Genomic DNA, 27,735 nt, shown 5'->3' with positions numbered 1-27,735 from the left:
GGGCGCGCTCGGGAACGCCGTGCATCGGGTTCACGTTGAGTTGGACCACGCAAAAAACAACCAGCGGACTGACACGACGGGCTCATTCGTACAACTGGAGAATGATTTGTCTCCCAGTTTAGCAAAGAAACCATTACTCGTGTCTTTGTCCCTCGGAGGATTTATTTGACCGTGGTAAAGGTGAGCGGACAGTAGCGACAGTGTTATTAGCATTAGCAACGCAACCTTTAACGGTGGTTAATGAGGTAATCTGCCTGATCTTTCACTGTCAGCTGTGCGTCGGTTACGTAAAGCGTGCTGCGCCGTGTATGCAGAGCACTGCGTGGGCTGTGGTAAACTAAACGTGGATTTATTCATCCCACTCCACTGGTCTTATTAGTTAGATCGGAGCTCCTTCTTTCTGCAACAGGTCTGTTTCCAGTCAGGAGCACTTTAAGGATGTCACCTTCTCAATATAGCTGCTCAGGGATCACTTGGTGAAGTCCAAAATAAAGCACATGACAAAATGTTTCATACAGCTTCAGCAATACACACATAGATTCGCATTTTAGGATATTAACGGTTTGTTGCATTTAAAAGGAACTTTGCTTTTAAAATAAATGTGTCATGGAGACATTTCAAAAAGCCACATGTTTGAGAGCCACAGGTGTCTCTGTTAGTATTGCGTTCATGCTGGAGCTGTAGGATTATTATCTGAACCGTAAATCATAAGATTATATCAAATATTCTAAACTCTAATTCTTTCATCTTGGACATCCTTTTTTTCTTGAGATTTGCAGCTATGTTGGCGTAAAACATTGATCAAATTCACCAATTAAAGTGTATTTGTATGCAGTGGCACATCAAGCCTTGGTGTATCAATACGTCGCTCTCATCCAAAATATAACCAAAGGTTATCTATTTCACTTCCCCGGCTCATAGATTTAAGCAGAGAAAATTTGATCATATGTTTGTGTACTGCAGTCTGCGTAGTAGCTGAGTGAGTGACAGGTGCATATTAATATGAAGATAGGGAAGGTTCTTTCATAACAGTAGATGCTTAACCACTGGCGTTCGCACAGACTGAACCTTCGTTGTCCTTCATCGGCTCTTTTCTGTCGACCTTCAGAGCTTTATGTTTGACTGATTAGTTCCCTGGTATGTTTTTTCAGCCATGGATCCATCTCTGACTGGCAACCCGGCCGCCCCGAAACCCAGCCCCTCACCCCCTTCCGCCCCGAGGCCAGGCCCTTCCTCCCCTGGCTCTTCTTCCACGACGACCACACCAACCGCAGACCTTCTGCGGCCTAAACTCACCCGGCCAACCGCAACCTCATCTTCGGCCTCCCCTCAGTCTCCCCCGTGTCCTTCCCCTCGTCCATCCTCTCTGTCCGCAGCGCCTGCCTCCCCTGCAGGGCAGCCCATCAGGAGCCCCTCACAGGTGGGCCGGTCTCAGCTCAATGCGGCCTCCACGCGGATTCCTCCGACTGGATTCCCAGTTGCTGGAGCTGCCGCCGTGGCGCAGCCCCCTCCTGCCACACCCGAATCCGGTGAGATGCAAACTCTGAGCTTCATAATCCAGCGTCTTTGCCGTCTCCTGTGTCTGTTCTCCACAAATCAGGGAGGCCAACACTCCCAGTTTGCTTTGTTGACTGAAGGGTCTCCGGGGCAACGATAGACATTCACCACAACATGTAAAGCAGCCCGTCTCACTCTGCTCACTCGAGGAGAGACACCTTTTCGGAGCATTTCCGCTCTGTGAGTCGTGCAGCGGAAGTTCTCATCGTATGAAATGTGTCGGCTGCTCTGGGAATATCACATTTTGATTTGTCTAGACATGTAAATGTGGAGCATTATTGGGAAGTGGGAAATCTAACACCCCGGGCATCCAATTTGGACATTGACTCAGTTCGGTCTCCTCCAAAACGCATGTACCATTTGTCTAGATGTTAAGATCTACGTAATTTGAGCCATGGATTGCATCACCGTGTCAGCGGAAGCTCGCAGCTGCTGTTATTTTTAGGGCCGAGCAGTATTGACGGGCATCTGGAAGTCACCGGATCCAGTTACATTTTCTCTTGCTTCCAGAGGCAGGAAGGCAGAGGCGGACCACCACTTGACAAATACGTATCACTCCCAGCACGTGGGCGTTTGGAATCTTGTCATTTCTTTCCAATTCTGTTGCCCACTTCATTTTTTCCCTTGAATCCAGACACAAAATATTGGACAACTTACTTTACAAGAAGTTTTTCCACATTTCAAAAATTTGAAATTAGTCGAAGTCATCCACAAAAGAGGATGATGATGATGAAAGCAACAGGGCTCACAGGGGCGTTCTTGAAAGGGCAGACGCTGTTTCTGGAAGGATCTGAATATATATATATATATATATATATATATATATACATACCATATATACATACTCTGTTGTCTGACTATCTGGTTGCATTAAAGTTGAAGCCTTTCCACGTTCATCATTTGTTTCCATTCTAGAACTGTAAATATTTTAATCACCATTTTCAGTAACTTGAAATTTTCACACATTCTATTTTAGATAATTTTACAAAGACTGTGTTTTATATTGCGTACCTTTCTGTTGGGGACACCCATGACCTCTACTGTCCTCTGTTTCCTCCAGAAGAGCCGGAGGAGGAGGTCACTCTTGAGGATTTGGAGGAGAGAGCAAAGTCAGGAGACGCTAGAGCCCAGAGCAAGGTCAGCGAACATTGCAACATTGCAAAATACTATTGACTTTAATGACCATATGGTGGGCACAGGACGGATCAGCCAACTAATGATGAATCCTATTTTAAGAAACGCATGAATGGGAAGGACAGGTCACAAAGTCAACAAAGTCCCAGTGATGCTGAGACGTGAAAGTTCTGTCTGTCCAGATGGGGCGTTACTTCCTGGCGCTGGCAGAAGACCGAGACGAAGAGCTGAACAACTGCACGGCGGTCACCTGGCTGGTCCAGGCCGCCAAACAAGGACGCAAGGACGCCGTCAAACAGTTGCAGCGCTGCTTATCCTCCAGGAAAGGTAGCAAAATGTCCCCCCCCCCTCTTACACTTGATCAATGTCCATTAGCAAATTAGCATCATTGGTGGGATGCTTTGAGTCGGTCGGATCAGCCTTCCCAGCTGGTGCTCAGAACAGTTTGTGCCTTTCCAGGCATCACTCTGGAGAACGTCGAGGAGGTGAAGAAGTTGTGCACGGAGACGCGCTTTGAGAGGGGAGTCCGGAAAGCGGCCCTGCTCATGTACTGGAGGCTGAACCCGGAGAGGAAGAAGTCTGTGACTGTTTCTGAAATGCTGGAGAACGTCGAGCACGTTCACGCCGAGCCAGGTGCAGGAGGGTGGGAGGGTTGTCTCCTGATTAGTAGTAGTACACTCCACATGCTGCAGCTTGTTCAAAGAAATGCAGACTGGTTGCATGGTAAGGACAATTGTGTCTCTCCGTGTCTTTATAGGTAAACCCGTGCTGCCAGGTCCACTGAACAGCTCTGCCAAGAAACAGAGGAGAGTCCTGGAGAATATGGTCACCAGTGAAGGTGTGTGTGGTTTGAAATAAAAACCCTGTAACAATTTGTGACGCATTCCTCTTCCCACGTTCAGATCGGCTTCTGATATAACATCCGTGTGTCCGTCTTTGTAGCCAGATGCCAAGTGGGTCTGGACGACTTTGTTGAGATGACCAAGAAGTATGCTCGGGGCGTCCCACCGTCGCCAGTCATGGCTACAGCAGGAGGCGGCGATGATGATGACGACGACGATGACGACGATGACGTGGTGGTGAAGAATCCAGATGAGTTGCCATTACACCAAAAGGTAGGAGGCTCTGAGACCCGTTTGTTCTCCATCGCACTCCACTCTGCAGTGTGTTACTTTACTACCATGAAGGATAAAGGAAAGCATTGAATTATCCCATTGCAACGAGTGAATGTTCAGTATTTCTCTGAATAAGTCCTTTTGTACAGACGCTTTCCTTGTGCTTCCCCCCAGTTGCTGAAGTTCCCTCTGTTCGCCCTGCTGGAGATCAAGGAGCACCTCATCGACTGGGCGTCGCGGGCCGGCATGCAGTGGCTGAGCGCCCTGATCCCCACGCACCACGTCAACGCCCTCCTTTTCTTCTTCATCATCTCCAACCTCACGATTGATTTCTTCATCTTCCTCATCCCTCTGCTGGTTTTCTACCTCTCGTTCTTCTCCTTAATCATCTGCACATTGCGGGTATTTCAGGTGGGTGATTGCTCTCTTTTAAAGACCCTTTTGTATGGAGCTCAGTGGAATCCATTTCCTATTGAACTTGTACATTTTCTTTCCAGAATTCCAAAGCATGGGAAAGTTTCCGGGCCCTGACTGACCTGCTGACGCACTTTGAACCCGGTCTTGATCTGGAGCAGGCCGAGACCAACTTTGGGTGGACACACTTGGAGCCTTATCTGTAAGAATATCTCTATTTACATGGATCCATGTGTAACTACAGCATCTCTGCTTAGCATATTCTTGATGATAAAGTCTTGCAGTTTCTGCTTGGACAGGTTTTATTTTTTCAAGCTTTTCTCTAAACTGACGGATTAATAAAACAAAGATGAAAAGGGGAAGTATTATGATACTAGATCGAGGTGATGAGGAAATACTTCCGCAGCAAAATGGATACATCCTGTCTCTCTGTGTCACAGGTACTTCCTGCTCTCTGTGGTCTTTGTGGTCTTCTCTTTCCCCGTGGCGGATAAATCCTGGATCCCCTGCTCCGAGTTGGCCGCCGTCGCTCTCTTCTTCACCGTCACCGCCTTCCTCAGCCTTCAAGCCTCTGCTCAGCTGTTCGCTCGCAAGGCCCTCCTCGCGGAGGTCCTCTCCGGAGCGTGCTCCCTCACCCGCCTCCTGCCCGCCTCCTTCCCCTGGTTCCTCAGGCTCTTCGGGATGACGTTCCTCGCCGTGCCTCTCGGGGACAACGTGCTGTTGAACCTCGGGTTGCCGTGCGTGCTGTACGCACACCTTTTCTATCTGCTCTTCCGCATGGCCCAGCTGAGAGGCTTCAAGGGCACCTACCTGTGCCTGGTGCCTTACCTGGTGTGCTTCACCTGGTGTGAGCTCAGCTTGGTGTTCCTCAGCAACGCCACCGCCATCGGACTCATCCGCACGTGCGTAGGCTACTGCCTCTTCATGTTCGCCCTCCCCATCCTCTCACTGGGCGTGGCCGCAATGCTCATCGTCCAGCTGCTGCAGTGGTTCCTCGCTCTGGAGGTGACCAAGATGGTGGTCACCTTGGTCGTTTGCTTGGTGCCGATAGTGCTGAGGCGCTGGACCCGCCTCAGGCTCAACCCCGTCCAGCTTTTCCGGTCGTTGTCCCGGAGCAGCATTGTGAAGCTCATCCTGGTGTGGCTCAGCGCCGTGGTGCTCTTCTGCTGGATGTACGTCTACAGGTCCGAAGGCATGAAGGTGTACAACTCCACGCTGACGTGGCCCGAGTACAGCGCGATGTGCGGCCCGCGCGCCTGGAAAGAGGCCAACATGGCCCAGACACAGATCCTCTGCTCTCACCTGGAGGGCCACCGCGTCACGTGGACGGGCCGCTTCCGGTACGTCCGCGTGACCGACATGGAGAACGGGCCGCAGTCGGTGATCAACCTGCTGCCCGTGGCGATGGGGGACTGGATGCGCTGCCTGTACGGCGAGCCGTATCCCTCGTGCGAGGAAAAAAGCGCCGGCGCGCTGCCCGAGCCGCTGCCGGCCCCGGCCCCGCCGCCCGAAGATCCCCTCTGCAAGCTCAAGAAGCTGGCCAAGCACGAGTGTCACATCAAGCGCTTCGACCACTACAAGTTCGAGGTGACGATGGGCATGCCGCTGGAGAGGAAGACCAGGAACGGGACGATCGTGGAGGACGAGGACGCGACCAAGGACATCGTGCTGCGGGCCAGCAATGAGTTCAAGTCCATGCTGCTGCACCTGAACACGGGGAGCCTGGTGGAGTTCAGCACCATACTGGAGGGCCGCTTGGGCTCCAAATGGCCCGTGTTCGAGCTGAAGGCCATCCACTGCGTGTCGTGCGGGGACGCCCGCCTGCCCGGCCGCAGGCAGTACAAGATCGAACACGACTGGAGGCGCACGGCCCAGAGCGCCCTGCAGTTTGGGTTTGACTTCTTCTTCAAGCCCCTCCTGACCGCTCGCCTCGAGGACCGCTCGGAGGCCGCGACTCAGGCGGAGGGGTAGACACCTGGCCAACGCACCTTTTGGGATGAATAAGATGCATGATGATGATGATGATGATACTAGTCAAGGAATATTAATGATTGTATGTAACTCGCGTTAAAACTGTAAGAGCGGGAACGCACACGGAGAGTTTGTGGTAACAGGCCGCTTGAGATCTGAACATGAGAGTGTGTGTGTGTTTTTAGTCGAATGGCTTTTGAGACAAAATACGTAAAGAACTCAATGTAATCACTGCCGGCACGTCACAAACAAACTGATGCGCCACTCCGCTCGGAGGTTGACGTCGGTTTGATTCACAAGTTTTCACACCAGCACAAATGAACCATACGAGCAAACAGAGCTGAGTTTGTCTCTAAACCGGAGAAACAAAAAGTAAAATGGTATTTTTGTCAATAAATTATTTACTTTGTAACACTAACGATGCACTTTAAAAAAAAGTCTAGTCATAAAGTCATCTTGAATTTGTTTGTTCATCGTACAAACACGAGTGCTGAAGGAATTTTGATGTTGCTTATCAAATATTTGTAGCCAAACGTATCCGTATTTACATTTCACAGGTGGGAGCTGCCATTTTTGTGTGTGTGGGCGACGGGAAGAAAAGCTTTTTACAACCAGCTGATGGAAACTTTAAAGCGTTTCCTTTGCAGTTTGAATCATTTAACAGTAGACAGCATGCTGTATGTGCACAGTGTAGTTCTAGTGGGAGATCATTTTTAAGTGCTTTATTAAAAATGGGTGGAAAATGATTAAGAAGAAACTACGCTGAATCATGTCTTCAATCGTTTCGGTTTAAAGCTGCCTTTGCTGTTCTCCCTTCTCCTTCTTTGTTCTCTGCTGTGCAGAGATTTAAAATGTTGGAACATTTGCAGTATGAGTGATGATGTGCTTTAGGTTAGGATGTCACTACTGTTTTCTTTACCCATAAACACCATGAAAACTGATTTTTGTTTGTTTATTTACTACATTATATATTTGACATGTAGTGGAAATCCTAGTGTGCTGGTTTATACAACTGTTTTCATTAATTAGGTTTGGTCTACAAATTTATATCCATCCTAGTTTGCAAAACTCCATATTATATCGAGAAAAACAGGAAATCTCCATATGAGTGGTTGGATCCTGTTTTGCGTTAAACTACTCTAATGATGGACCTGCATTCATAAGTCAGAAAAAACTACAAAATGTTTTCAGATGACGTACTTGGAAGAACATGCAAATTCTCCAATAAATGGGTAAACGCATCCAAAATATACTAAAGTCCATTTAGTTTACAGTCAGTATAGTACGGTGGCCGAGAAGGTTCAGACAAATACAAAAGCAACAACACAAACGCAAACGCCACAACACAACACGAACGCCAAAACACAAAATACAAAAGCCACATCACAACCGCAAATGCCGCAACGCAACACGAACGGCGCAACACAACACGAAAGCGAAAACGGAAGTAGCTGCCCACGGGAGCGAGCGTATTTTGGAGGAACGCCCACGGGAGCGAGCGTATTTTGGAGGAACGGAGCTGGAGGATGCCAGATCGTTTAAGAAGTAAGTGAAACATAATTCCTTACTTTAACTGTAGCCGCAAGGAATCATGTTTCACTTACTTCTTAAACGATCTGGCATCCTCCAGCTCCGTTGTTACGTGCCGACTGGTTTTTGAACCTACTGGTTTGGCTACGCGTTTAGATGTTATTAAGAGAGTAATCCTACTTGGGCAATGTGCTAGAAAACCTGACAGAACTATGTATTTCACGCTACGCCACCAAAAACCAGTTGTCTTGGCTCACCCTGAACCAAAAGATGTTCTTGCCACTGACGATTTGCAATTTCATGATAAGTAGTGAAATCAGTAGCAGCACCTGACAGCTCGGTTGGCCGACGGCGTAGCGCCGCCGTCTTATAAAGTTTTGCTATTTTGCTCGACTGCGGGTTCGAATCCAGGTTGTGGCGATCTTTTAATAAACATATGTTCTTTTATTTATTTCTTTATACGTGGCAGTGATGTAGTGCTCACTTATACAATCATAATCGCTGCATTGGATATGGGATGCATTTTGAACATTTTCAGCAATATGTTTGCGACTGTGTGACGGATCAGGTGACCGAGGCAGACAACATCTGCCGCTGTCGGGGCAAAACAAACACGCACGCGTAGCCAAACCAGTAGGTTCAAAAACCAGTCGGCACGTAACAACGGAGCTGGAGGATGCCAGATCGTTTAAGAAGTAAGTGAAACATGATTCCTTACTTTAACTGTAGCCGCAAGGAATCATGTTTCACTTACTTCTTAAACGATCTGGCATCCTCCAGCTCCGTTCCTCCAAAATACGCTCGCTCCCGTGGGCAGCTACTTCCGTTTTCGCTTTCGTGTTGTGTTGCGCCGTTCGTGTTGCGTTGCGGCATTTGCGGTTGTGATGTGGCTTTTGTATTTTGTGTTTTGGCGTTCGTGTTGTGTTGTGGCGTTTGCGTTTGTGTTGTTGCTTTTGTATTTGTCTGAACCTTCTCGGCCACCGTAGTATAGCAGGGGAAAAATATCTTTTTGGTGTGGAAACTCAACTCAACAATCGTGTGTGATGACACTAGAGGGCGCCTCAGACCACGTGACTATTAATGACCATAACAGGTCCATTTGAATTTCCATAATGACCTGGCAATCAGTCTTGTATAATTATATTGCAATACAAATCACAGCTGTACGCCCATTGGATGCAATTTCTTTGAAATCTTTATTCAGGAAAAAACATATTAACATTATTTATAACTGTCCATTTGACAATTTTGTCATCAACATACATCAACACAAAAATGTGTGAATCAACATTAGTTTGGTCAGGACGTGGTGGACTAATGACAAAAAAAACAGTTTCCTAGAATGAAAGCGTCTGCACATCAGCAAAACAATCAGTGAGGAGGCTGAGTTCCATCTCTCTGTATTTGGAGACGATTCAGATGATCTCAGATGTAAAAGAAAATCATACACGTGAAAAGCAAAGTTGATATATACAGACACCAAATAGGCCCTAGTATTTTTCAAATTTTCTTCTTTTAGAAAATAACATTAATGGAAACATTCCACATTCTTCTTGAGTACAAGCTGATTCTTGGACGGCTTCATTCAGAATGCACATGTAAGTGTGTGAACCAAACACTGGTAAACATGCGTCACTGTCCGAAGACACAAATAAAGGTAGGAGAGCTCAGACATCTATGGTTACTCATCCTGCGCGGGGCCCCGGGGCCCCTGAAGCCTTTGTACAGCTTGGTCTAAATGGTTAAGAAGGCAGCCAAGTCAGTCAGTCAATTTATAAACACCTATGGCTAAATTGGTTTCACATGCAGCATCTCTTTGCTCGATTGTTGAAATGATTTAGTTCATTTTTAAAACAGCTTTTTTTCTTGTTTTGTTTTGTTTTGCTTGATTGGAGTTGTATTTTACTGCAAAGTAGCACGCGACGTAGCCCCGGACCGGAAGCAGAAATCCACAATCAGAGAAGTTTGTAAAAGGCCAGAGACGACATTAATGACTGAAAGGCGCAGTGTGGAGCCGATACAAGTGCGCATGCTCATATCAGGCTGACGTTTGCTTCCAGCTGCAGGACTGCAGATGTTTTACCTCACTAAACGCAGCTCACGGGCGTCTGGGTGCACTTGGGTCGAGGGGGGAAGGTCCTGATTTCATCCTTTGCTCATCACACATTGCCATCATAATCAATAATCAGTAATTGGACGCGAGGTTACAAAAACAGAACGGGGTGCAGCTGATCTGGACGAAACAAACGTAAACGCCACCTTTTCACCTTTACACAAAACAGTGAGCAGGGGGGGGGGGGACAAGAATAGGCTTTGCTCTAGCAAAAAAAAAGGAGAGGAAGAGGAGTAGAAAATAAAATGAAGACACACATGTAAACGTCTCTCTACTCCGGGGGGGGGGGGGGGGGGGTTCTCCCCCTCAGAAGATGAGCTCTTGCAATAAACACAGCGATCCAGAGGTTGACAATGGAGGGATCCACACCTTTTTCTTCCTTTTTTGCAATCCGTAATCCAGGATGTTTCCCTTTCTAGCCCGTTCTAGGTCCTTTCAGCTCTGGGAGGCTGGGGAGAGGGGGAACTAGATGTATGTGTGTGTGTGTTTTCTGACCGAGTGGGCGTTAGGCATATTCCCGTGTGGACGTCTCTAAACGTGTACATTCTGGCATAGCTGTGTGTTCAGGCGTAAACTCGATGGCGTCCACCGCTGTGACCCCCTTCGTTAATGCATCTCGGAGTTGAGTTTGTCCTGGAAGATGTACAGGTTGTTGGTGGCGGCGATGGCGATGATGTTCTCCGTCGGGTGCCAGGCCGTGTGGAGGATCTTCTTGGTGAAGTCCAGGCTGTCCACGCTGATGTCGTCCTTCCGGCGCTTTCCCCCGGCGGCACAGACCCGCCGCGGCTTCAGGACCGCTCGCGGTTTGCTGCTCTCCCGCGAGGCCTCCAGGGTCACGTCCCGTTTGGTGTTGCGGTCGAACATACGGAAGAAGTTGTTGTAGGCTCCGGTCATGATCACGCTGATGAGGAGGAGGAGGAGGAGGAGGAGAAGAGGAGACAATGGATGAGTTCACCGCGGTCCGGACATTGATTTCCTAAACCCGTCTCAAACGTTGCACTGTACTATACTTATATGTTAAAGTAAAAACGTACTGTAAAACAGGTGATTTTGGTACATTGATTATACATAACGATACAGTACAATAAAAACTACCTCAATATTGTACTTAAGTATTTGGGCAAATCCATTGATCATCATACCACTGACTCAGTTTGTCACAAACTTATTCTCAAAAACTCAAACATGTTTTTTCTAAAACAATAAGATGGAACATTCAGATAGAAAATGCTGTCAGCAGTTAGAACTACTAACTACAATTAAATAATTTATATTACTCACTGCAACTGCACTCTATGGGTGCATAGAAAGAATACAGCTTTTCTACCATTACAATCTTCTGACTCTAAAAAGTATCTACCACTCCAAAAAGAAATAAGAGCACAAGTTCTCATCCTGGAAGAAACAAACCCACATCCGGGCACTTCAGGTACCTGTCCGAGCCGTTCCACGCACACTCAAACTTGTCGAAGATGCAGTCGTTTTCATAAAGTGAACACAACTTGCTGCGGAGGTAATCGTGCACCTGCAGGAGAACACACACACACACACACAAAGAAACCATTCAAATGAGTCCAGTTCACAGCTGCTTCACCACCAGGTATCTACTCTGTGTCTGTACACGTAATACACACACACACACACGCACGCATGCATGCACGCACAGCACAGGCAAACCACATTAAATGTGGCCAAGTTGTAACACAAACCTCCCCGAAGGGAACTCTGATGAGACACAACAGCAGCCCTGAGCAATATGAAGGGCCAGGATACATTTTAATCTAAACTCCTTTTCCGTATCAGTAAACCCATTAACATCCAAACCCACCAAGGGCGTGATGGTGTACACACACACACACACACACACACACACACGTGAGGACACGCGCACATCGGCTAACCGCGCTTTTCCCCCTGCTGTCGTTGCAGTGTGTCAGCACCGTGATGCAAGAGGATGAAACCTACACCTTCCGCCTGCAGTCCGCTCTGAGCCCCCTGTTTTCGCATTCTGCATAAAGTCAGCAGTCGATAGTCGCCTTGCAGTCAATAAATAGTCGAGCTGAGGTCGGCTCATGGTTGTAAATCAAATCAGGTGACGTTTTAGTTTCCTCCTGTGGGTCCTTTCTGATCGGGGAGAAATTATATGGTGTCGGTTTTTTCTCCAGTCTGCAGCGTCTCTGATTTAGAGCACATTGCCTCATCTCTCATGGATATGGGCTTATTATTCAAGTGTACAGGAGGAATGAGACTGTAAATTTACCAAAATAAGAGCAGCTTAGCTGGAATATCCCTTTACTCCCTTCAACCTTCTTTTTCATCCACTCATTTACACTCGCCTCCCCCTCTTTCTTCTCCCCTCCTCTCCCCAGACTCCCTCCCAAACCCTCACCCCTCTTCTCCCTCCCTCCCTCCCTCCCTCCCACCATGCTGCATTGCAGATCTAGGTGTCGGGCACAGTGTGAGGTATCCCTCCTTGCCGTCTCACTATATGAGTGGAGGCTCGGACTATAAATAGCTCCAGTGCGTCTTGGCCTCCCACTCTCCGCTGCCACATAGGCCCTCACACGTAAGGCACGCGCGCACACACACAGACACACACACATGCAGACACACACACATGTTCGAAATGCTAAACTGACACACCAAAAAGGAGTTGAGCTTCTACTGCACATGGATCCATACAGCAGATGGGGTGGCCTGTGGTAAGCTCTTAAACACAAGTGATATGTGGGACAACGTGATGAAAAGGAGAACATGCAAAGAAAAGTAAAAGCATCCTTCTTGGTTTTGTCTGTGTGCATTTTCAAGCCCCCCGTCGAGCCCCCCTTCATCTGTATCCCACATAGACGCCACAATGCCTAATTACTGTCTGACAGACAAAAGTTTCTGGTGGTGGTGCATTGACGAGAAGAAGAAGGTTCTGTGGGACAAACGTCCTCCCGTGATTCATTTCTGTCATCAGTAATTCGGACAGTGCTGTCCGTCAGCAAAGGGACAGTGAGTCAGCTGGCTGAAGATTTAATACAGAGCACTCCGCATGCGGCAGGTGGAGTACGGACACCGATGTTTTACAATGGAGCCTGTCGGCTCGGGCTGAATGTTGTCAGCCGACAAAGCAACAACATAAGATTAGAGTGACTCGACAGATGAGCGGATTAAAAGAGTGATTTTGCGCTTCCTCGCCTACTGATCAGTTTAAACCTCATCCCAGAGACAACATCCATCCTCATGTTTTTGCATGTTCATTGTCCCTCACGTCACGCACCTGGTACGTCTCCAGGGGCTTGCTCTCCATGTTGAGGTCCCAGACTTTGGCAGTCAGGTAGTCTCTGGTGAGCAGGTAGCGACCGCTGTGGCTGAACTTCACGTCCGACACGGAGGAGATGATCTCGGAGAAGAAGGAGCGGGCGCTGGGGTCCTCGGGCTCCTCGAACACTGCAGGGGAACAGGAGAGGATGATGGGGAGATGCTGCGTTTTTCAACATCAGCACATCTCATCACAGTCACATTTATATAGAACTTAAAGCCCTTTTAATTGTAATTGTAAAGAACAGTAGATTTTGGGGTTCACTATGTTATGTTAATGTATGAAATAACAGCAAAATATGATTTGGAGGAATACGGTTCCTAATTTTGAAGAATTTATTTTCCAATTACCTCTGGTTTCAGTTGATTAACATTACAAATTGAAAACATGGTGCTGAGTGTCAAACCACTAGAATAACAGACTGTCCCACTCTGAACCATAGACGATAAAGCAAACTAATAATTATAATCCGATATGATGGATTAAGGACCGTGAGAAAGTCTCTGCCAGTTGATTTTTGTAAGCTAAATGAAAAGTCAGAAGAATCCCCAAGTAATTAATATTAGTCCCGCAGCGGCCACAAATAAATAGCAAATGTCTTCCGATAGTTGTGAGTAATTTCCCTCAGATCAGAAGTAAACAGGAGAAACACTCACATTTGGAGTGTTTGTCGCACAGCGCCGCTTCCCTCATGTCACAGAGGCGCAGGGTTCCTTTGCTGCTGCTGTACACAAACAGGTTACAGTGATGGGGGTGAAACTCGGCCGCCGTGATCACCTCCGTCAGGTCCTCCATGTTGGCTGGTTTGATGTCCACGATGTCTGAGAGAAGAGACGCTCGCTCAGGGAAACGTCAGAGACAGTTTTCCTCCCAAGGCGATGCACTTGGTTTTAACCCGATGGAGTCAGCGTGAATTCATTCATTCATTCATTTATGAGTTCCGTTCAATAACTGTCTCAATGAGAAATTAGATTATGTTTGAAGTTCATAAACTACGTACAAAAAAGCAAAAATATGTGTGTATGCAAATGCATACTTAACCACAACAATGTAAATAATTTACAGAGGAAATAAAGCAAACCAATTTAAATGTATCTTGGGGGGATTGTTAGGAGAAAAGTAATTTCATATTCAGACAAACTGTAATATCATAAATCCCGCCTGGGTTGCGGTTGTGCTTGTGCTGTGTCCTATTGAGCTGGATTAGAACTCAGAAAGAGGCTGAAATATTTATGCACCCTTTGAATTATTCATTAAGCTACAAGAATTATATCCCCCCCTCCCCCAACACTGTGCGCCTTTGTGCATTTCTTCATACCTCAAAGTGGGATTTGCAACGTGGGAGTGTGTTGTGCGAGTGTGTGTGTGTGTGTGTGTGTGTGTGCGCTCGCGTCTGTCCTCCCTCCTCATCCTCTCAGCTCGGAATATAACGCCGACAAAAGGATACTGAAGCTGCGATCGGTGATGTCCAGATGCCAGAGGTTGATCCTCAGGTCATCGGCCGACATGTAGGTCTCATAGTCGGAGTTGACGGAGATGGAGTTGACGTGGTAGGTGTGGGCGTTGGCGAACACTCGCCGCGGGCTCACCTCCACCATCAGGTCCATCGGCATCAACACCGGCACCTTAAGAGGAGGATGGAGAGAGAGCAGTTTATAACGTCCGCTGTCACTGATTAGGAGAAGACAGATGGTAACGACACAGACAGGTTAGATTCAATTTAAATAATTCCATTCTATCGTGAATTAATAATTCATGAATTACGTTCTTTGACATATAATAATCCGTTATTGATGGAGCCCTAACTCGCCCGCTTGATGGCAAAATCAAGAGCAAGTTCATTGCGTGCGCTCGTTTGGCCATTCAGAACATGGAATTTGCATTAAAACACAATTTCTTTGACATTTTTCCTTAAATGTGTGTCCTTATTAGCATGTGGCGCAGTGAAGGCACAATCGCCGTATAAACACATGCACTCGGCGTGCACCCTTGGTGTACATATGACCCGGAAATTCACAAAGAGTAAGAATATTACGGATGTTGTATTTCTGCACTGTACAGCTGGGAAAAGAGCGCTTCCCCGCCCTCGGTGCTGCTCTCACGCATGCACCAGTGTGCCAGTGACCCATTTCTGCACATGCAAACACATCTGTGCCCACTGACCCAGTTATTTTTCACAACCAATCAGCATTTATGAATGTTTCAGTGCCTGAAGGAGACGGACAGAGGGACAGATAGAAGTTACCTGTAGGGAGGTGACGGTGGACATGTCCTTGATGCGGCCCCCCTCATCCTTCAGGTTGTAGCCCTCGGGACGCTTGTCTCTCTCACCCACCTTCCACAACTTAATGGTTTTATCTGGGAATCAAAAGGGTGATATTAAGTAATCCGATAAGAACAGATTCAACCTGAAAGCGGTAGGAAGCTATCTGGAGATCTAACATTAGATGTGATTAAATAAATCAGAGAAGGCTAATTATGGAATTTACATCTCAAATTGGTACGTTCGCAAAATAGAGCGGTTTTAAGAGCTTAGTGCGAAGAGCCAAATCATTTCAAGCGATTGAACTCAAAATAAATGACTTAAAAGACAAGCTAATCCAGCGTACTCCAGTCTGTCAGCTGTGGAAGACAGCTTTCGTTTCATCAACAGACAGACACAGAAGGTCTCTATATTACATTGAAAAGGTTCCCAGAAGCATTTCCACAACTGCCGAGGCAGGTCTTCTTTATTTTCCATAACCTGAATCATAAATAACATAGTACTTAAATAAATCAATAACAAGACCCTCAGGGTTAATCTATAGATCTCAGAACACATAAACTCCAATGTGGGCTCATGGTAGACAAACCCTTAATGCACCACAGAATTATGATGCAACCCTCTCGCCTCACTTTAAGGAAACTGTTTTCTGACCTAAGGCAGTTAAGGGTAAAGTCGCTCACCATTGGTGGAGAGGAGGAAGTGCGCGGCATTCTGCTGAGGCAGCCAGCGGATCTTGTTGATCTTCTCCTCGATCTCCAGACTCTTAAGGTAGTCAAACTCGGGCTCGTGGCTCTGGAAGGTGCTGTAGACATTGTACTCGCCCTGGGAGAATGGCTCCCCTTTGCTCTGTGGACAGAAAAAAAAAAAAATCTGCATCGCCTCACATGTACAATCGCAGTCAAACGTAGTCGACTTGATACAACCAACTGTTTATCATTCAATCCAGACTGTAGCTGGAGGGGCCACAGAGTGCGTTCATCACCGCTCAAATGAAAAAGGGGACATTTGTGTGTGTGTGTGTGAACGTGTGCGCTTACCTCCGGCTCCCTCTGAAAGATGACCACTCGGCCCCCCTTGTCCCCCGTGGCCAGGAGCTCTCCGGTGTGGTTGAACTCGACGGTGGAGATGATATCGGCTGCGGGGGGGGGGGGGGGGGGGGGGCAGAGAGGCAAAGATGAGAGGGAGGAACATCATCAGTCGTCTATGTGATCTGTTCAGCCGGCCGACAGTCAACGCATTAACAGGTGAATGGATTTCAATATGCAGATCAGGGTTTGGAATTAAACCAATATAGTGACACAAAGGATTCTGCAATTGTGTGAGGAGGTTTCAGAGAGTTCAGATGACACGGAGCAAACCAAATGTGCCCATCAAAACCAAAGAGACACACAGACACACAGCCGTTTTGGCCCAGGTGTTATCAGTGTTCCAGGGCGACACATTCACAATGACCCACTCAGTGTGTGTGTGTAAGAATAATAATGCACTCTAATTGTGTCCGTAGCGCACTACTCACAGTGCAAAAAGACATTAAAGCATCATTGCTGGGAGCATCCATTTGGACGCTGGCAACAACGTCCCCCTCGCTAGCTCTGTGTCCCCAAACAGCAACACAGGCTTCCTGTGTGACACTGATATGAGGAGCACATTAAGCACTTAGCACTCACTGGCTGGATGCTTTCATCGGACCCTCCTGCATCACACAACACAGAGGCTAATGAAGAGCATGCCGGTGGGATTTCTGAATCTGGTTCAGCGTTGGATGTAATCTCCTCCCTGCCCTTCGGCCTTGTAATCCTCCCTCCACTCTCCCTTTGTACAGCAGATTTGAGTTTTATTTAGACATTTCGATTTGCAGACAGAGATTGGTTTGGAGGAAGAAAACAAATTGGTGGAAGAAAAAAAAATCCCTTTCAAAGTAATTATGAGCCGAGGTTAAAGCAAAGAGGTGTTGTGGTACAAGGAGATTTACCGGAGTTCTTACTCCGTCAAAGCTGTAAATCCAGGTTGATAAAATAAAACAAATCATATGAATGATTATTAGAAATAAATATACTCATTTTCACCTGTAAACCGATGAAATCCGAAGAGTGCTAACCCGTGATCAACCAGTCACAATAAAGACGTATCTCTGCATTGTCGTCGTCACATGACACAAGTACTGGCTCGTGATACAGTAGTGATGCAGATTATTTCGAACTGAGCAAACACGTCTACTCCAACCTGGAACTATATGCAGTGATTGCTTCAGTGTAACCTGAGCAATTCACTTTGTTGCTAGGCTAGCATAAACAATACCGTACAGTATATAGGCATTGATGCATATATTTGTGACTCGTGCAACATAAAACCAGGGAAACTGAATGAAAGCTTCTCGTAGCTGACGATGAAATTTAAAACGCTGTGCAACCTAAAAACACAACCTCCAGGCTTACAGACGAGCTGCCGGCCTGGCGTCCTGCCGTGGCCTCCAAAGCCGTGTGACCTTTGTCGTGTGGCAAATGCTTAAATCTGCTACTGTCCCACAAATAATCAAATACCATCTTCAAAAATGTCAGGTTAGATTTCACAATAAATTCGTTTTTTAGATGTTGCGTTCCACAGTGCTGATAGAAGTGTGTAAAGTGTATTTATTGAGAGTCAAATTCAATCCGAGCTGTAGCCTTGTCAAACTGGTGTCGGCCTTGAGAGTGACAGAGAGAGAGATTTTATGATGGGACGGCTCCTTAATCTCTCCCCTAACAACACCCGATTCACTCTGCTCCTGTGTTACTGGTTTCCATCATTTTTCTGCCAGTCATTGTGTCGTTCCTTGATCTTACCGCAGGGCCTTCTCTATTCTCCAGTTTCAATCCCTTTCTTGTATTTCAGCCTCCCCACCACCCACACGCTCTTCTGTCATCTCTCCTTCCCCAGTTTCTGTCTTTTGCCCCATTTCACTCTCTCATTTGTTTCCTGGTTGTCTATCCACATTCATCTCTCTCTCTCTGTTTCCCATCCCTCCCCCACGGCACTCTGCCGCCTGGCTGTACGTTACGTCTTTGGAGTGGTGCCGTTGCTGGTGGAAGAATGGACGGCAAGGATGGGAAGGGAGGTGGAGAGATGAGGCGCTGGGGCGGAGGCGGTTATGGGGGCTTTCGGTGAGAAGTGGTTGCCATGGTAACAGGCTGAGCCAACCGGTAGCATGCGTACTCGTAACGGTTAGCCGTATATGGCACACGGGTGAAGGAGGATGTGGGATTCATCCATCCGATCCTGGCAGGAAGAAGGAGGCGCGGTAAAAAGATTACGGCATGGCTGTTTGATGCACTAACGAACGTCGCTAAATTAATACCAGGAGAAGGTCCAGATTGAGGAAAAGCAGATCGTTAATGGCGTGATGACCCCTACACATGCAACGAATTCCACTAACACACATACACCAAGCAGCTTTCAATACACACAATCACAAGCGCAGCAAACTGGTACTCACACAGCAAACACATTAACAGACAACTGTGTCTCCACACAGCGCAGAGAGAAAGCTCAGCTAAGCAAAAGCCACAGGAGAGGCACACACCTTTGTCCCTCATTCTCAACCAGCCCTCTCTCTGTGTTTCTCTCTGTCACTCTCATGCGCACGGACACACACACACACACACACACACACACACACTCACACACTCCACACCCATCTGTCTCTCTGATGCTCTACATTTGAAGAAGTACTACAGAAGAATAAACCTCTAAGAGCCGAAAAACAAGAAGAAACAAGAATCATCATGAGTGCTGCGGCTGTGTGTGTGTCTGTGTGTGTGTGAGAGAGACTCTGTTTGGCTGTCGAGCTGTAAGTCATTGTGCGTGGATGAGTGTGCTACAGTGTAGCAAGCTAGCAGTGTCCGTCTCCCACAGACAGTCCATTAGCATCAGCAGGCCTGTCTGACTCATCCCCACACTGCAGGATCTGGGGAACACACTGTGACTGCATGAGCCCACACATACAGTATTACATACAGTATGAGCACAAAACGACACACAAACATGAATGAACACAATGACACAAAAAAAAGCATTGGAAAATATGCAATAACCACACTGATGCCCTGAGAGGTGTTTGGGACATTTATGGCATTTATGGGGCAAAGATGCAAATCGGTTTGGGGAACATATAACTGATGAATAATATTCTCCATCTACTTGGTGCTTTTCTTCTTCTTAAATGGTAAACTAAACAATGCAGTGTTTTGGACACTTCAGTTGACAAAACACGCAGCCTTAGGATGCAAAAATGTATAGATTCATCGATCAAATACCAGGTGTTTATTGATCATTTCAGAATGGTTGATTTGTTTTTTTTACAAATTAAGAGGAGTGCTCAGTGCGAAGAAGAGAGGAGGGATGGATGAGGCTGGTGGTGGAGGTAGAGGGAGGTGAATTTCCTTCTTTCGTTTTCCTTAAGTCCGCGACAGGGAACGAACGGGGGGGGGGCAGACGCCCTACAGTCCCAATTATAGAAATCTTAGGACGGGGTAAACACGGAGCGTTTAAAGCAGGGCCAAAAACACACACGCCTTAAAAGGCAGGACAGGCCACCGCTCGGCAGGAGGTGTGTGTCTGTTTGTGCGCACGCCGCATTTCCTGTGTACGCGTGCACAAGTGTGTGTACTCAATTACCCAGAAGGGAAATAAATCGGCTGGGAGGGAGAGGAGAGGAGAGGAGAGGAGGGAGGGCAAGGGGAACGTAGGGGGGGGGGGGGGGGGGGGGGGGAAGCCGGAGCGACACGTTAAATTGGACCCTGTCCTGCAGTCTTATCTGAAGGAGGAAAACAAAAACTGGGGCATGTGTTTGGAGGTTCACGTGTGTGGAGAGGAGCGATTTAAACCCGGCACAGTGGGGGATCTGCAGTTTCCCCCCAAACACACAAGCAGCAGATCTGTTGTGAGCCAAATGGTTATAGACGCAAACAATTAGAATCAGGAAGCGAGAAGCCTCTTCAGCCTGTGTGAAATACACCTGTAATCCCGCTGTGACATCTCCTGCACCAATACTCAAAGCTAAATCAATTTGTTTTCCCAGCAGATTTGTCAGACTGTAACATTAAAAAAAAGATGATGGGCTTAGCTGGTTTACGCCCAATATAATCCGTACGACAAGTAAAATTGAGAGATTATGTGTCGACAACTCATAAATACTGAAACGTAATCCCGTATTCAGAAATCTCGAAGCCGTTTATTTATGCCGCCTTGCTTATTTTTCCGTTCGGGTTGTGATCAAAGCTGAAAGGATAAATAAATTACACTGGGACCTTTTTTAAATGACAATCCTTGTAAACGCATTCGACGGCTTGCAGAACGAAAACAAGTTTTCCCTCCTTTCAGACACACATCTTAAATGTATCAAAATTAGATGAACTGATAGTAAAATGTGTCTTGAAGAGAGGTAGAAGTAAGACAGGTGCTTTGAAGGGGTGTATTGTCAAACTATTTAAAGAAATCAAAGCGCACACTCATCCACACAGAAAAGCCGACTGAGACGAAAATAAAGAGGACGGTCCAAAAATAGAGACACGCAGAAAGGATGAGGGAGACAGACGAAGAAAAAGCGATACTGAAGATATTTCAAGCTCTCAGACTCACGTGAGAATTCGACCTGATTCAAACTACACACACACACCGTCTTTCAACTCCCCCCCCTAGTTACAGTCGCACAAGTGTGTCCCACTTGGGCCGTGTGGCGCAACTGTGCGACACAGATGTGACCTTTTGGGATAGAAGAGGATAGAGCACACACCTTCAGTGTAAGAGGCAAACGGCTCGGGCTCCAGAGAAAGGGTAGTGATGTCGGAGCACAGGACCTGGATGGGGCTCAACATCCTGGGGGAAGGCTCCAGGGGTGGAGAGGGGTGGACAGGAGGGGCGGAGCTCTTCAGGCTATAGCCAGGAGCAGCCCTGCAAGAGGAGCAAGGATGGAGGGAAGGGAGGGAGGGCAACAGGGAGGAGCAGAGGTTAAGGAGGGAAGGACCGGGGAGGGTGGGAGGGGTTGAGGGTGGGGGACTGAGTTACTGCATCACCACACGTGGCCATGAGAGCTCACCAGAGAATAGAAATACGGACGGTGCAACTTATGCCATAGCACATGATGTGTTCACGTGTCGGGTTCGGCAGGAAGCTCATTGCAGAACATGCAGCACGGACGGAGACAGACAGCTCGGGTTTGAGCGGCCGTCTCCTCCCGGATGAGGTTTTGCAGGCGAGCGGAACAGGAAGCGTGGACGGCGCTCACGTTTCCCCGGAGGCGATTGGCAATTTCGAAAAGAGCACTGACGGCTGGTGGAAGCGCACTTACTTGCGTAAGGGTGTGATGACAAATAATTACCTTTAATATTGATTAACCTGTCGGCTGAAATGTCAAACATAATGACATCGGCTCATCGAAGGTCTCTAAAGACAAAAGCAATTTATAAACGGTCATGTTTGCATGAGCAACAATTGAAATTATTATTATCAATAATAACAGTTGATATATCAATCATGACAATATATATATATATATGTTTAATAAAGTTTTTACAATGTTAATTCTAGCATTTTATGTTTTTCTTGGCATTGATACTTTTGTATATGGTGCACAATAGTTATGGGGGTTAGTGTGCTTGCATTATTTATGACACGGAGACAGTCATAAATAATTCATTTACAAACTGACAAAAGTGTTATACATCAGAATGCTGATGCAATAGCTAATTATTTGTATTATTTCCTCATCCACCCTTGAACCCGATGCTGCTCCAGTCGGAGGTGAAGGTGTAGCAAAGGGAGATGTCGAGGAGGGCAAAAGAAGTTAGAGGAAGAGATGGAGGAGAGGAGGAAGGGAGGAAGGGAGGGGAGGTTTAGGAAGAGCGAGGTTAAGCATCCCTCCCTTGTAGGAGTTAAAGGGCAGGGGAATCCCCACGGGAAGATCCACACACGCACTGAATTATACGCGCGCACACATACACAAACACACAATACCCTCGCACATTCACAGACCCAGGCCAACAAAAACAAAGACATGAATATGAATGCGACACGGACGGAAAATAAAGATGGAAAGACACACAGTAGCTGACCAAGTACATCCAAGCGTTAAATCACGTGCACCCCACTTAGTCTTTCCTCTTTCTCACACACACACACACACGGAGGCACGTTGTGTTTGGGCAGCCTACGGAGCACTGTTGGATAATTGTTTGGCAGATGCACCACTTCAGCACCGGGCAATGCTGCGAGTTGCATTAGAGGACCGATGGGGAAGGAGAGGGAGGTAGTGGGGGATAGAAACGGGGTGGAGGACGGGGGATGGGGTGCACATTGAGGAGGTGGAGGGGGTTGGAGGGGGTAGGTAATGACTCATTTTGTTGATTTGTGACGGAAAATTCTCCATTTCGGTCATTATTGGAGAACCGTCGCGAAATCGACTTTAACAGCACAATTTGTGCTTGTTCATCTGCAACTATTTATCTTCGGGCCGTCCATGTGTTGCACATTCCCGTCGGACCAATCGTGTTCACTGGGGTGATCACCTTGCTGTGAGCTCATCAGCAATTCACCCTGAATAATGTCCGTCTGCCCGTGATGTGTGGAATAATTAATACCGCCATTATTGGTGGGCGGAGACGACCTGTCAATCATATTGGCCAAGCATGAAAATTGGCATGTATATCATCATGGACTGTGGCTATGGCAACGATTTATGGTTGGTGACGGACGTGAGGACGGATTTCCTGCCACTAACCCATCAAAATCCTTTCTCTGAAATGGACAAGACATATTTCTCTTGTGACGTTTGTGTGAGGAAAAAAATGTGCACGGACAAACAAAGACACATCTGTAGACGTCCTTCCTTCTTTTCAGCAATAAGAATCAGTTGCACGCACACACAGGCATCGACACAATCATCAGGCGGCACTACAGGTCTCCCTTGACTACGCTATCCGAGGGCGGGATATTATATTACAGCACAGACACGGGAAGCGTAGTTCCCTTTCTGCAGTGTTACGAGGATCACAAATGAACTCGCAACACGTTCGTGGCCCCCAGAGGATAATTCCAGATTACTAGGGGGAGACTAGGAGGCGTGGCAGACATGAGCCGAGTGTCACATAGCGGAGGCGGGGGGGGGGGGGGGGGGCCTGCAGAAAGGCACACGGCCAAGCTCGAGTCCAGGTGAGATTAGTGGCGTGATTGAGATTAGCGGGGGGGGGGGGGTGTTAACCGAGTTAATAATCCATGTGCTTTATGAGACCAAAATAATTGGTTCATCTGCACAGGTTGTGCTCTGCCGGACTTTTAAAACATTCCCCCCGGGCTGAGAGGCAATACTCTGTTCATTAGATTGGACAGCGTGCGTGTGTGGTTGAATCTGTGATGTGAAAAGGTGGCCTGGTGTGCAATGAATGGAAATCTCTCGCTGTTTTTTTTTTGTTTTTTTTCAGGAAATGTCTGCTGTTACAGATAAAAGAACTATTCTCCCACACAAACAGAGACGCACACACACACATTCGGACGGAGGCCGGATCAATTGTTCCCTGCGGTTTGACTGAATAGCTGTTACACAAGGTAAGAAAGTGGTTACAAAAGCATAAGCAAACAAAACCCCCCAGAAGACCTCTTGTCTACAACTCTGTCTCATCAACACGGAGCTCAAAGAGGATTAGGAAGCCGTCCTTTTGGCGCTGGAGCACACACACACACACACACATACACACACGTTCCCAAAGTCCAATGCGTTGAAACACACTCACACGGCGGCCGACTCAGTAAACATGTTGTGACCTTTAGTCCCACGCAGCTTCCTCTGCCGGCCTCTTACCTTCAGTCACATAGTTGTGGTCGGGGAGGAAGCCGCGGTGGTCGAGCGTCGGGGCGGCGTCAGTGTCTTCGCCCATCAGCGGGGCCGGGGGAAGCGCCCGTCTCGGTGGGGCAGCGTGGTGGTGGTGGTGGCGGCAGAGAGGTGGTGGAGGGGGTGGTGGGGATGCCGGCCAGCACAGCGCCCATACTGTTGCCCGCAGACGCCTCCTCAGCACAAGGGCGCAAGGCCGAGCATCCTACCCGCAAACGGGGAGGCGGTCTGGGACGGTCCCGCAGGAGGAGTCCACACAACCGCTTCTTGAGGGCCAGGCGCAGACCTGCAGGCGGAGGATTGTTGGAAAACAGTTCAAAATCCGCTCAGGAGTGAGCTCGATTGGTCTCTGGCAAGAGAGGAGATCCAGGGCCCGAACCCCCCCCCCCCGCCCACACGTGTCCCGCTCTGCAGCTGCTGGGTCCAGGTGTGGCCTGACTGATGCTACTCTTGCAAACACGCCACGGACACACTTCTGAGGTCTCCTGATGTGAAATGGGAAAAGTCCCTACTTGTTAATGCTCCAGGAGAAGAGAGTAGATGAAGAGGAGGAGAGTGGGGGGAGGGGAGAGAGGGATGAGCAAAGCCCCTGGTTGGTGTATCTGCAGTGCTGCTGTTGCTGCTGCTGCTTCTGCAGTGAACTCACATTCATGGACACACGGATACACACACACACACACACACACAGAGCGGGACTCACACTCACTCACCTATGCGATTGGCGGCTCGCCGAGTCAGGTACTCCTCGGTGGATCCTCCACGAACAACGTCTCCCTCCTCGCCGGCCGGGTGACTGTCGCTCTCTGGTTTCTCAGCTGTAGCAGTGTGAGGAGGAAAATCCTGCCGGCCCTGCGTTCTGCTGCAGTCTGCGCTCTGGCGTATGTGTGAAAGGCGGACCGAGAGGTAGAGAAAGGGGGAGGGAGAGTGAGTGAGAGAGAGAGAGAGGATCTGTCCTGCTGCGCTGGTGGTACGTGTGAGATGCATCAGAGCAGGCCCCGCCCACTACTTGGCCTCAGCCTATCCTCACTGAGCTGAGATGTGCACGACCACTGACTGCAGGTGACTAAAATTGATGGAGAGACGGAGAAGGATGTCTTATTTTTTCTATCTGCCGTTGTTCAGGGATTGTGTTGATTTCTATGTTGCTTTTTTTGTGTCCTTGACAATTAGATAGAAAAAAAAGGAACAGAGGGAGGGAGTGGGTGGGTTGAAGAGCGGAACTGGCAGTATCTCATTGGGCGGTGAGTAATGGGGGGAGAAAGGAGAGAGGATGAAATTAGGACCGTTTCACTTGACTGAGTGCTGAATATGAGCCGTGGTACAGTGACCACTGGAGGATTTATATGGAGAAATTATTCAATTAGCGCACACACACAGGAGAATACATACAACAAACAAGAATAATCTTAATAACATCAGGATAAATAGTTCAACCATATTGCCTGGCACGTTGCGAAATAACTGCAGACTGCAGGAGCCATACTTAAATTCACACACAGCTTTGGTCAGCGTGGCGGCAGCGTGACATGCTGCCAGTGACAGTTGGTGCCATCACTGGTGCTGGCTGTCTGCCACCAGGCTTTAACCCCCCCCCCTCCTCTTCCCCCACAGTAGGGAACAAGCAGAGAGGTTTATCTGACTTACACCAAGACTGCCAGTAGTGCCTTCCCCCAACTATGGGCAACGCTCCACTGGCATATTCTAACTGCCCCCTGCCCTTCTAACTGCCCCCTGCCAGCCTAACATCCACCACAAAGCTCCCTGAAGCCCACCCACTGTTTACCACATATAGCTACTGTTCTATCACTGCTCTACCTATTCAGCCCACCCATATGCCAGCTAAATCCCCACCCCAGTTAAATCTATAAACCCATAAGGTTTGGAGTTTAGCTCTTTCTGAAGGTCCCATCAGTGGGACATTTGACTCATTTGCAGAGAGGCAAGAGATAAGGTTTATTCATTTTTGACGTGCTTCCATATTGGTATTCATAAATGGACCAAAGTTGTAAAGACACGTTTAGATATTGCATTTGATCATTAAGGGCTGTTAGTGCTGCATAAAGTTAATAATTTCACAAACTCCATTTTTTAAATTGGTGTTCAAAGAAAACAAGCAGTTTGAAGACATTGAACACAAAATACCATTAGAAATATCATTGACTACATATCCCTTAGTTTTGAATTGCAGTGGGAATAAAGAAAATAGATCAACCTGAACTGTTTACTTCTCATCAAGTCCGACCTCCATCAGGTCCGTGGCAAACACCTGCTGTGGCGTCACTGGTTAACTTCTATCTAAACGTTGAACCTTCTCTTACCGGCTGGTAGCGATGTCTCTCTGCATTTGGTTGCTGGCAGGTAACATGAGGCGTTCCAGCGTGGAAAACCATGAATGGATCCAACTGAACATTTAGAAGAAAAAAAATAATTTATAAAAAATCAGTTCTTTTTTTTTTTTTGCAGAAAGATTGTATTTAGGTTGTATTATGAAAAGGCTGCCAGAGGAGTTTGCACAACCGAGATTGCACAGAATTCATCCAAGTCAGAGCATGTAGAAATCAACTCCATAGAACCACCACACACATTACTTTAATACAAGAATGACCATCTTCTCCCTTTGTGTGTGGCAGTTTTTCTTCCGGTGCAGTAAATCCACTCCAGCTTGTCCTTGTTAACCTGCTGACCCTGGGTCTGTGACAAAGAGGACTCATTTGTGCCATTCAGCTGCGACGGCTTGGCCCCCCGACTGGTCCCGTTGCCCTGGTGACGGTGCAGACGGTGATCACCCACCATCTCCGACTTCACTTGGACCCGTCGCCCTTGGGTGAGTTGTACGGTGTCGTCACACCATCCCTCCCTCACTGGAGAGATGAGGGACACAGGTGCCAATCATCGTCCGGCCCATTTAACCATAACGGCAAAGTACGGGTACATTGTTTTAATACAGGAAGGATTTTGAAATCAAAAAAGATCTGAAGAATTATTGATGACGATTAGATGTTTTTCCAAAAAAAATGCAATTTTTGGGCTAAAACGAACCAAAACAAATCCAACTCACAAATGTGCCCATCCTTACCTCAGAGTCAGCTCCTGTTACATTGAATGGACTTTCTAGGGGGGGGATGTGGACTGTGAGACCCAAACACAATTAAGGCCTCGTGCCGGTAGACGTGATACTGATCGGCATCTCCCATCAGAAAAACCGGTGTGTCCAATCGGACTCAGCAATGCTTGCAAGCGTCTGTCTCCATTGACCTGGCGCTACTCTCCCTTCCCACCCCCACTCCTGTGTGCAGACAGAGGGTTGCTTAGCAACCCAAGAACAGCCTGTGGAGAACACACTCTCATCCGTGCAGACTCTCTCTCTTTCTCTCTCTCTCACTCTCACACACACACACACAGAACTATGAATGGGGAAAGATAATGTTCTCCCCCTCCACTTCTCCATCGTGCTCTGTGATCCCCAAA

At 47.7% G+C, this 27,735-nt stretch overlaps 2 protein-coding genes across 5 annotated transcripts; one reads left to right on the top strand and one right to left on the bottom strand.

Annotated features, from left to right (window-relative positions):
• Nucleotides 1-7,139, top strand: wfs1b (Wolfram syndrome 1b (wolframin)). 2 transcript variants are annotated; one of them, XM_037462035.2, is made up of 10 exons: nt 1-180; nt 1,152-1,529; nt 2,621-2,694; nt 2,874-3,018; nt 3,151-3,324; nt 3,449-3,529; nt 3,634-3,806; nt 3,981-4,217; nt 4,304-4,422; nt 4,661-7,139. In XM_037462035.2, exons 2-10 carry the CDS (start codon nt 1,154-1,156, stop codon nt 6,189-6,191), a joined length of 2,910 nt encoding a protein of 969 aa, XP_037317932.2. In that variant the 5' UTR covers nt 1-180; nt 1,152-1,153; the 3' UTR covers nt 6,192-7,139. The 2 variants fall into 2 exon arrangements, with proteins under 2 accessions (XP_037317932.2, XP_037317930.2); XM_037462033.2 differs by having other exon boundaries at nt 2,618-2,694.
• A 1,754-nt stretch (nt 7,140-8,893) lies between these two features.
• LOC119210159 (serine/threonine-protein phosphatase 2A 55 kDa regulatory subunit B gamma isoform) lies at nt 8,894-26,710 on the bottom strand. 3 transcript variants are annotated; one of them, XM_062560620.1, is made up of 12 exons: nt 26,586-26,709; nt 24,978-25,140; nt 24,238-24,553; nt 21,178-21,335; nt 16,445-16,542; nt 16,088-16,253; nt 15,387-15,499; nt 14,589-14,766; nt 13,798-13,962; nt 13,100-13,269; nt 11,268-11,359; nt 8,894-10,735 (listed from the first exon to the last, which is right to left on the bottom strand). In XM_062560620.1, the coding sequence occupies exons 4-12, from the start codon at nt 21,257-21,259 to the stop codon at nt 10,441-10,443; spliced, it is 1,359 nt and encodes a 452-aa protein (XP_062416604.1). In that variant the 5' UTR covers nt 21,260-21,335; nt 24,238-24,553; nt 24,978-25,140; nt 26,586-26,709; the 3' UTR covers nt 8,894-10,440. The 3 variants fall into 3 exon arrangements, with proteins under 3 accessions (XP_062416604.1, XP_037315776.1, XP_037315775.1); XM_037459879.2 differs by lacking the exon at nt 21,178-21,335 and having other exon boundaries at nt 26,586-26,710; XM_037459878.2 differs by lacking the exon at nt 26,586-26,709 and having other exon boundaries at nt 24,978-25,455.
• Nucleotides 26,711-27,735: the final 1,025 nt, after the last annotated feature.

Source organism: Pungitius pungitius, chromosome 2, assembly GCF_949316345.1.
Source record: "Pungitius pungitius chromosome 2, fPunPun2.1, whole genome shotgun sequence".
Lineage (NCBI taxonomy): Eukaryota > Metazoa > Chordata > Actinopteri > Perciformes > Gasterosteidae > Pungitius > Pungitius pungitius.
The sequence above is the reverse complement of the archived record's forward strand: the minus strand, read 5'-3'. Positions and strand labels throughout refer to the sequence as shown.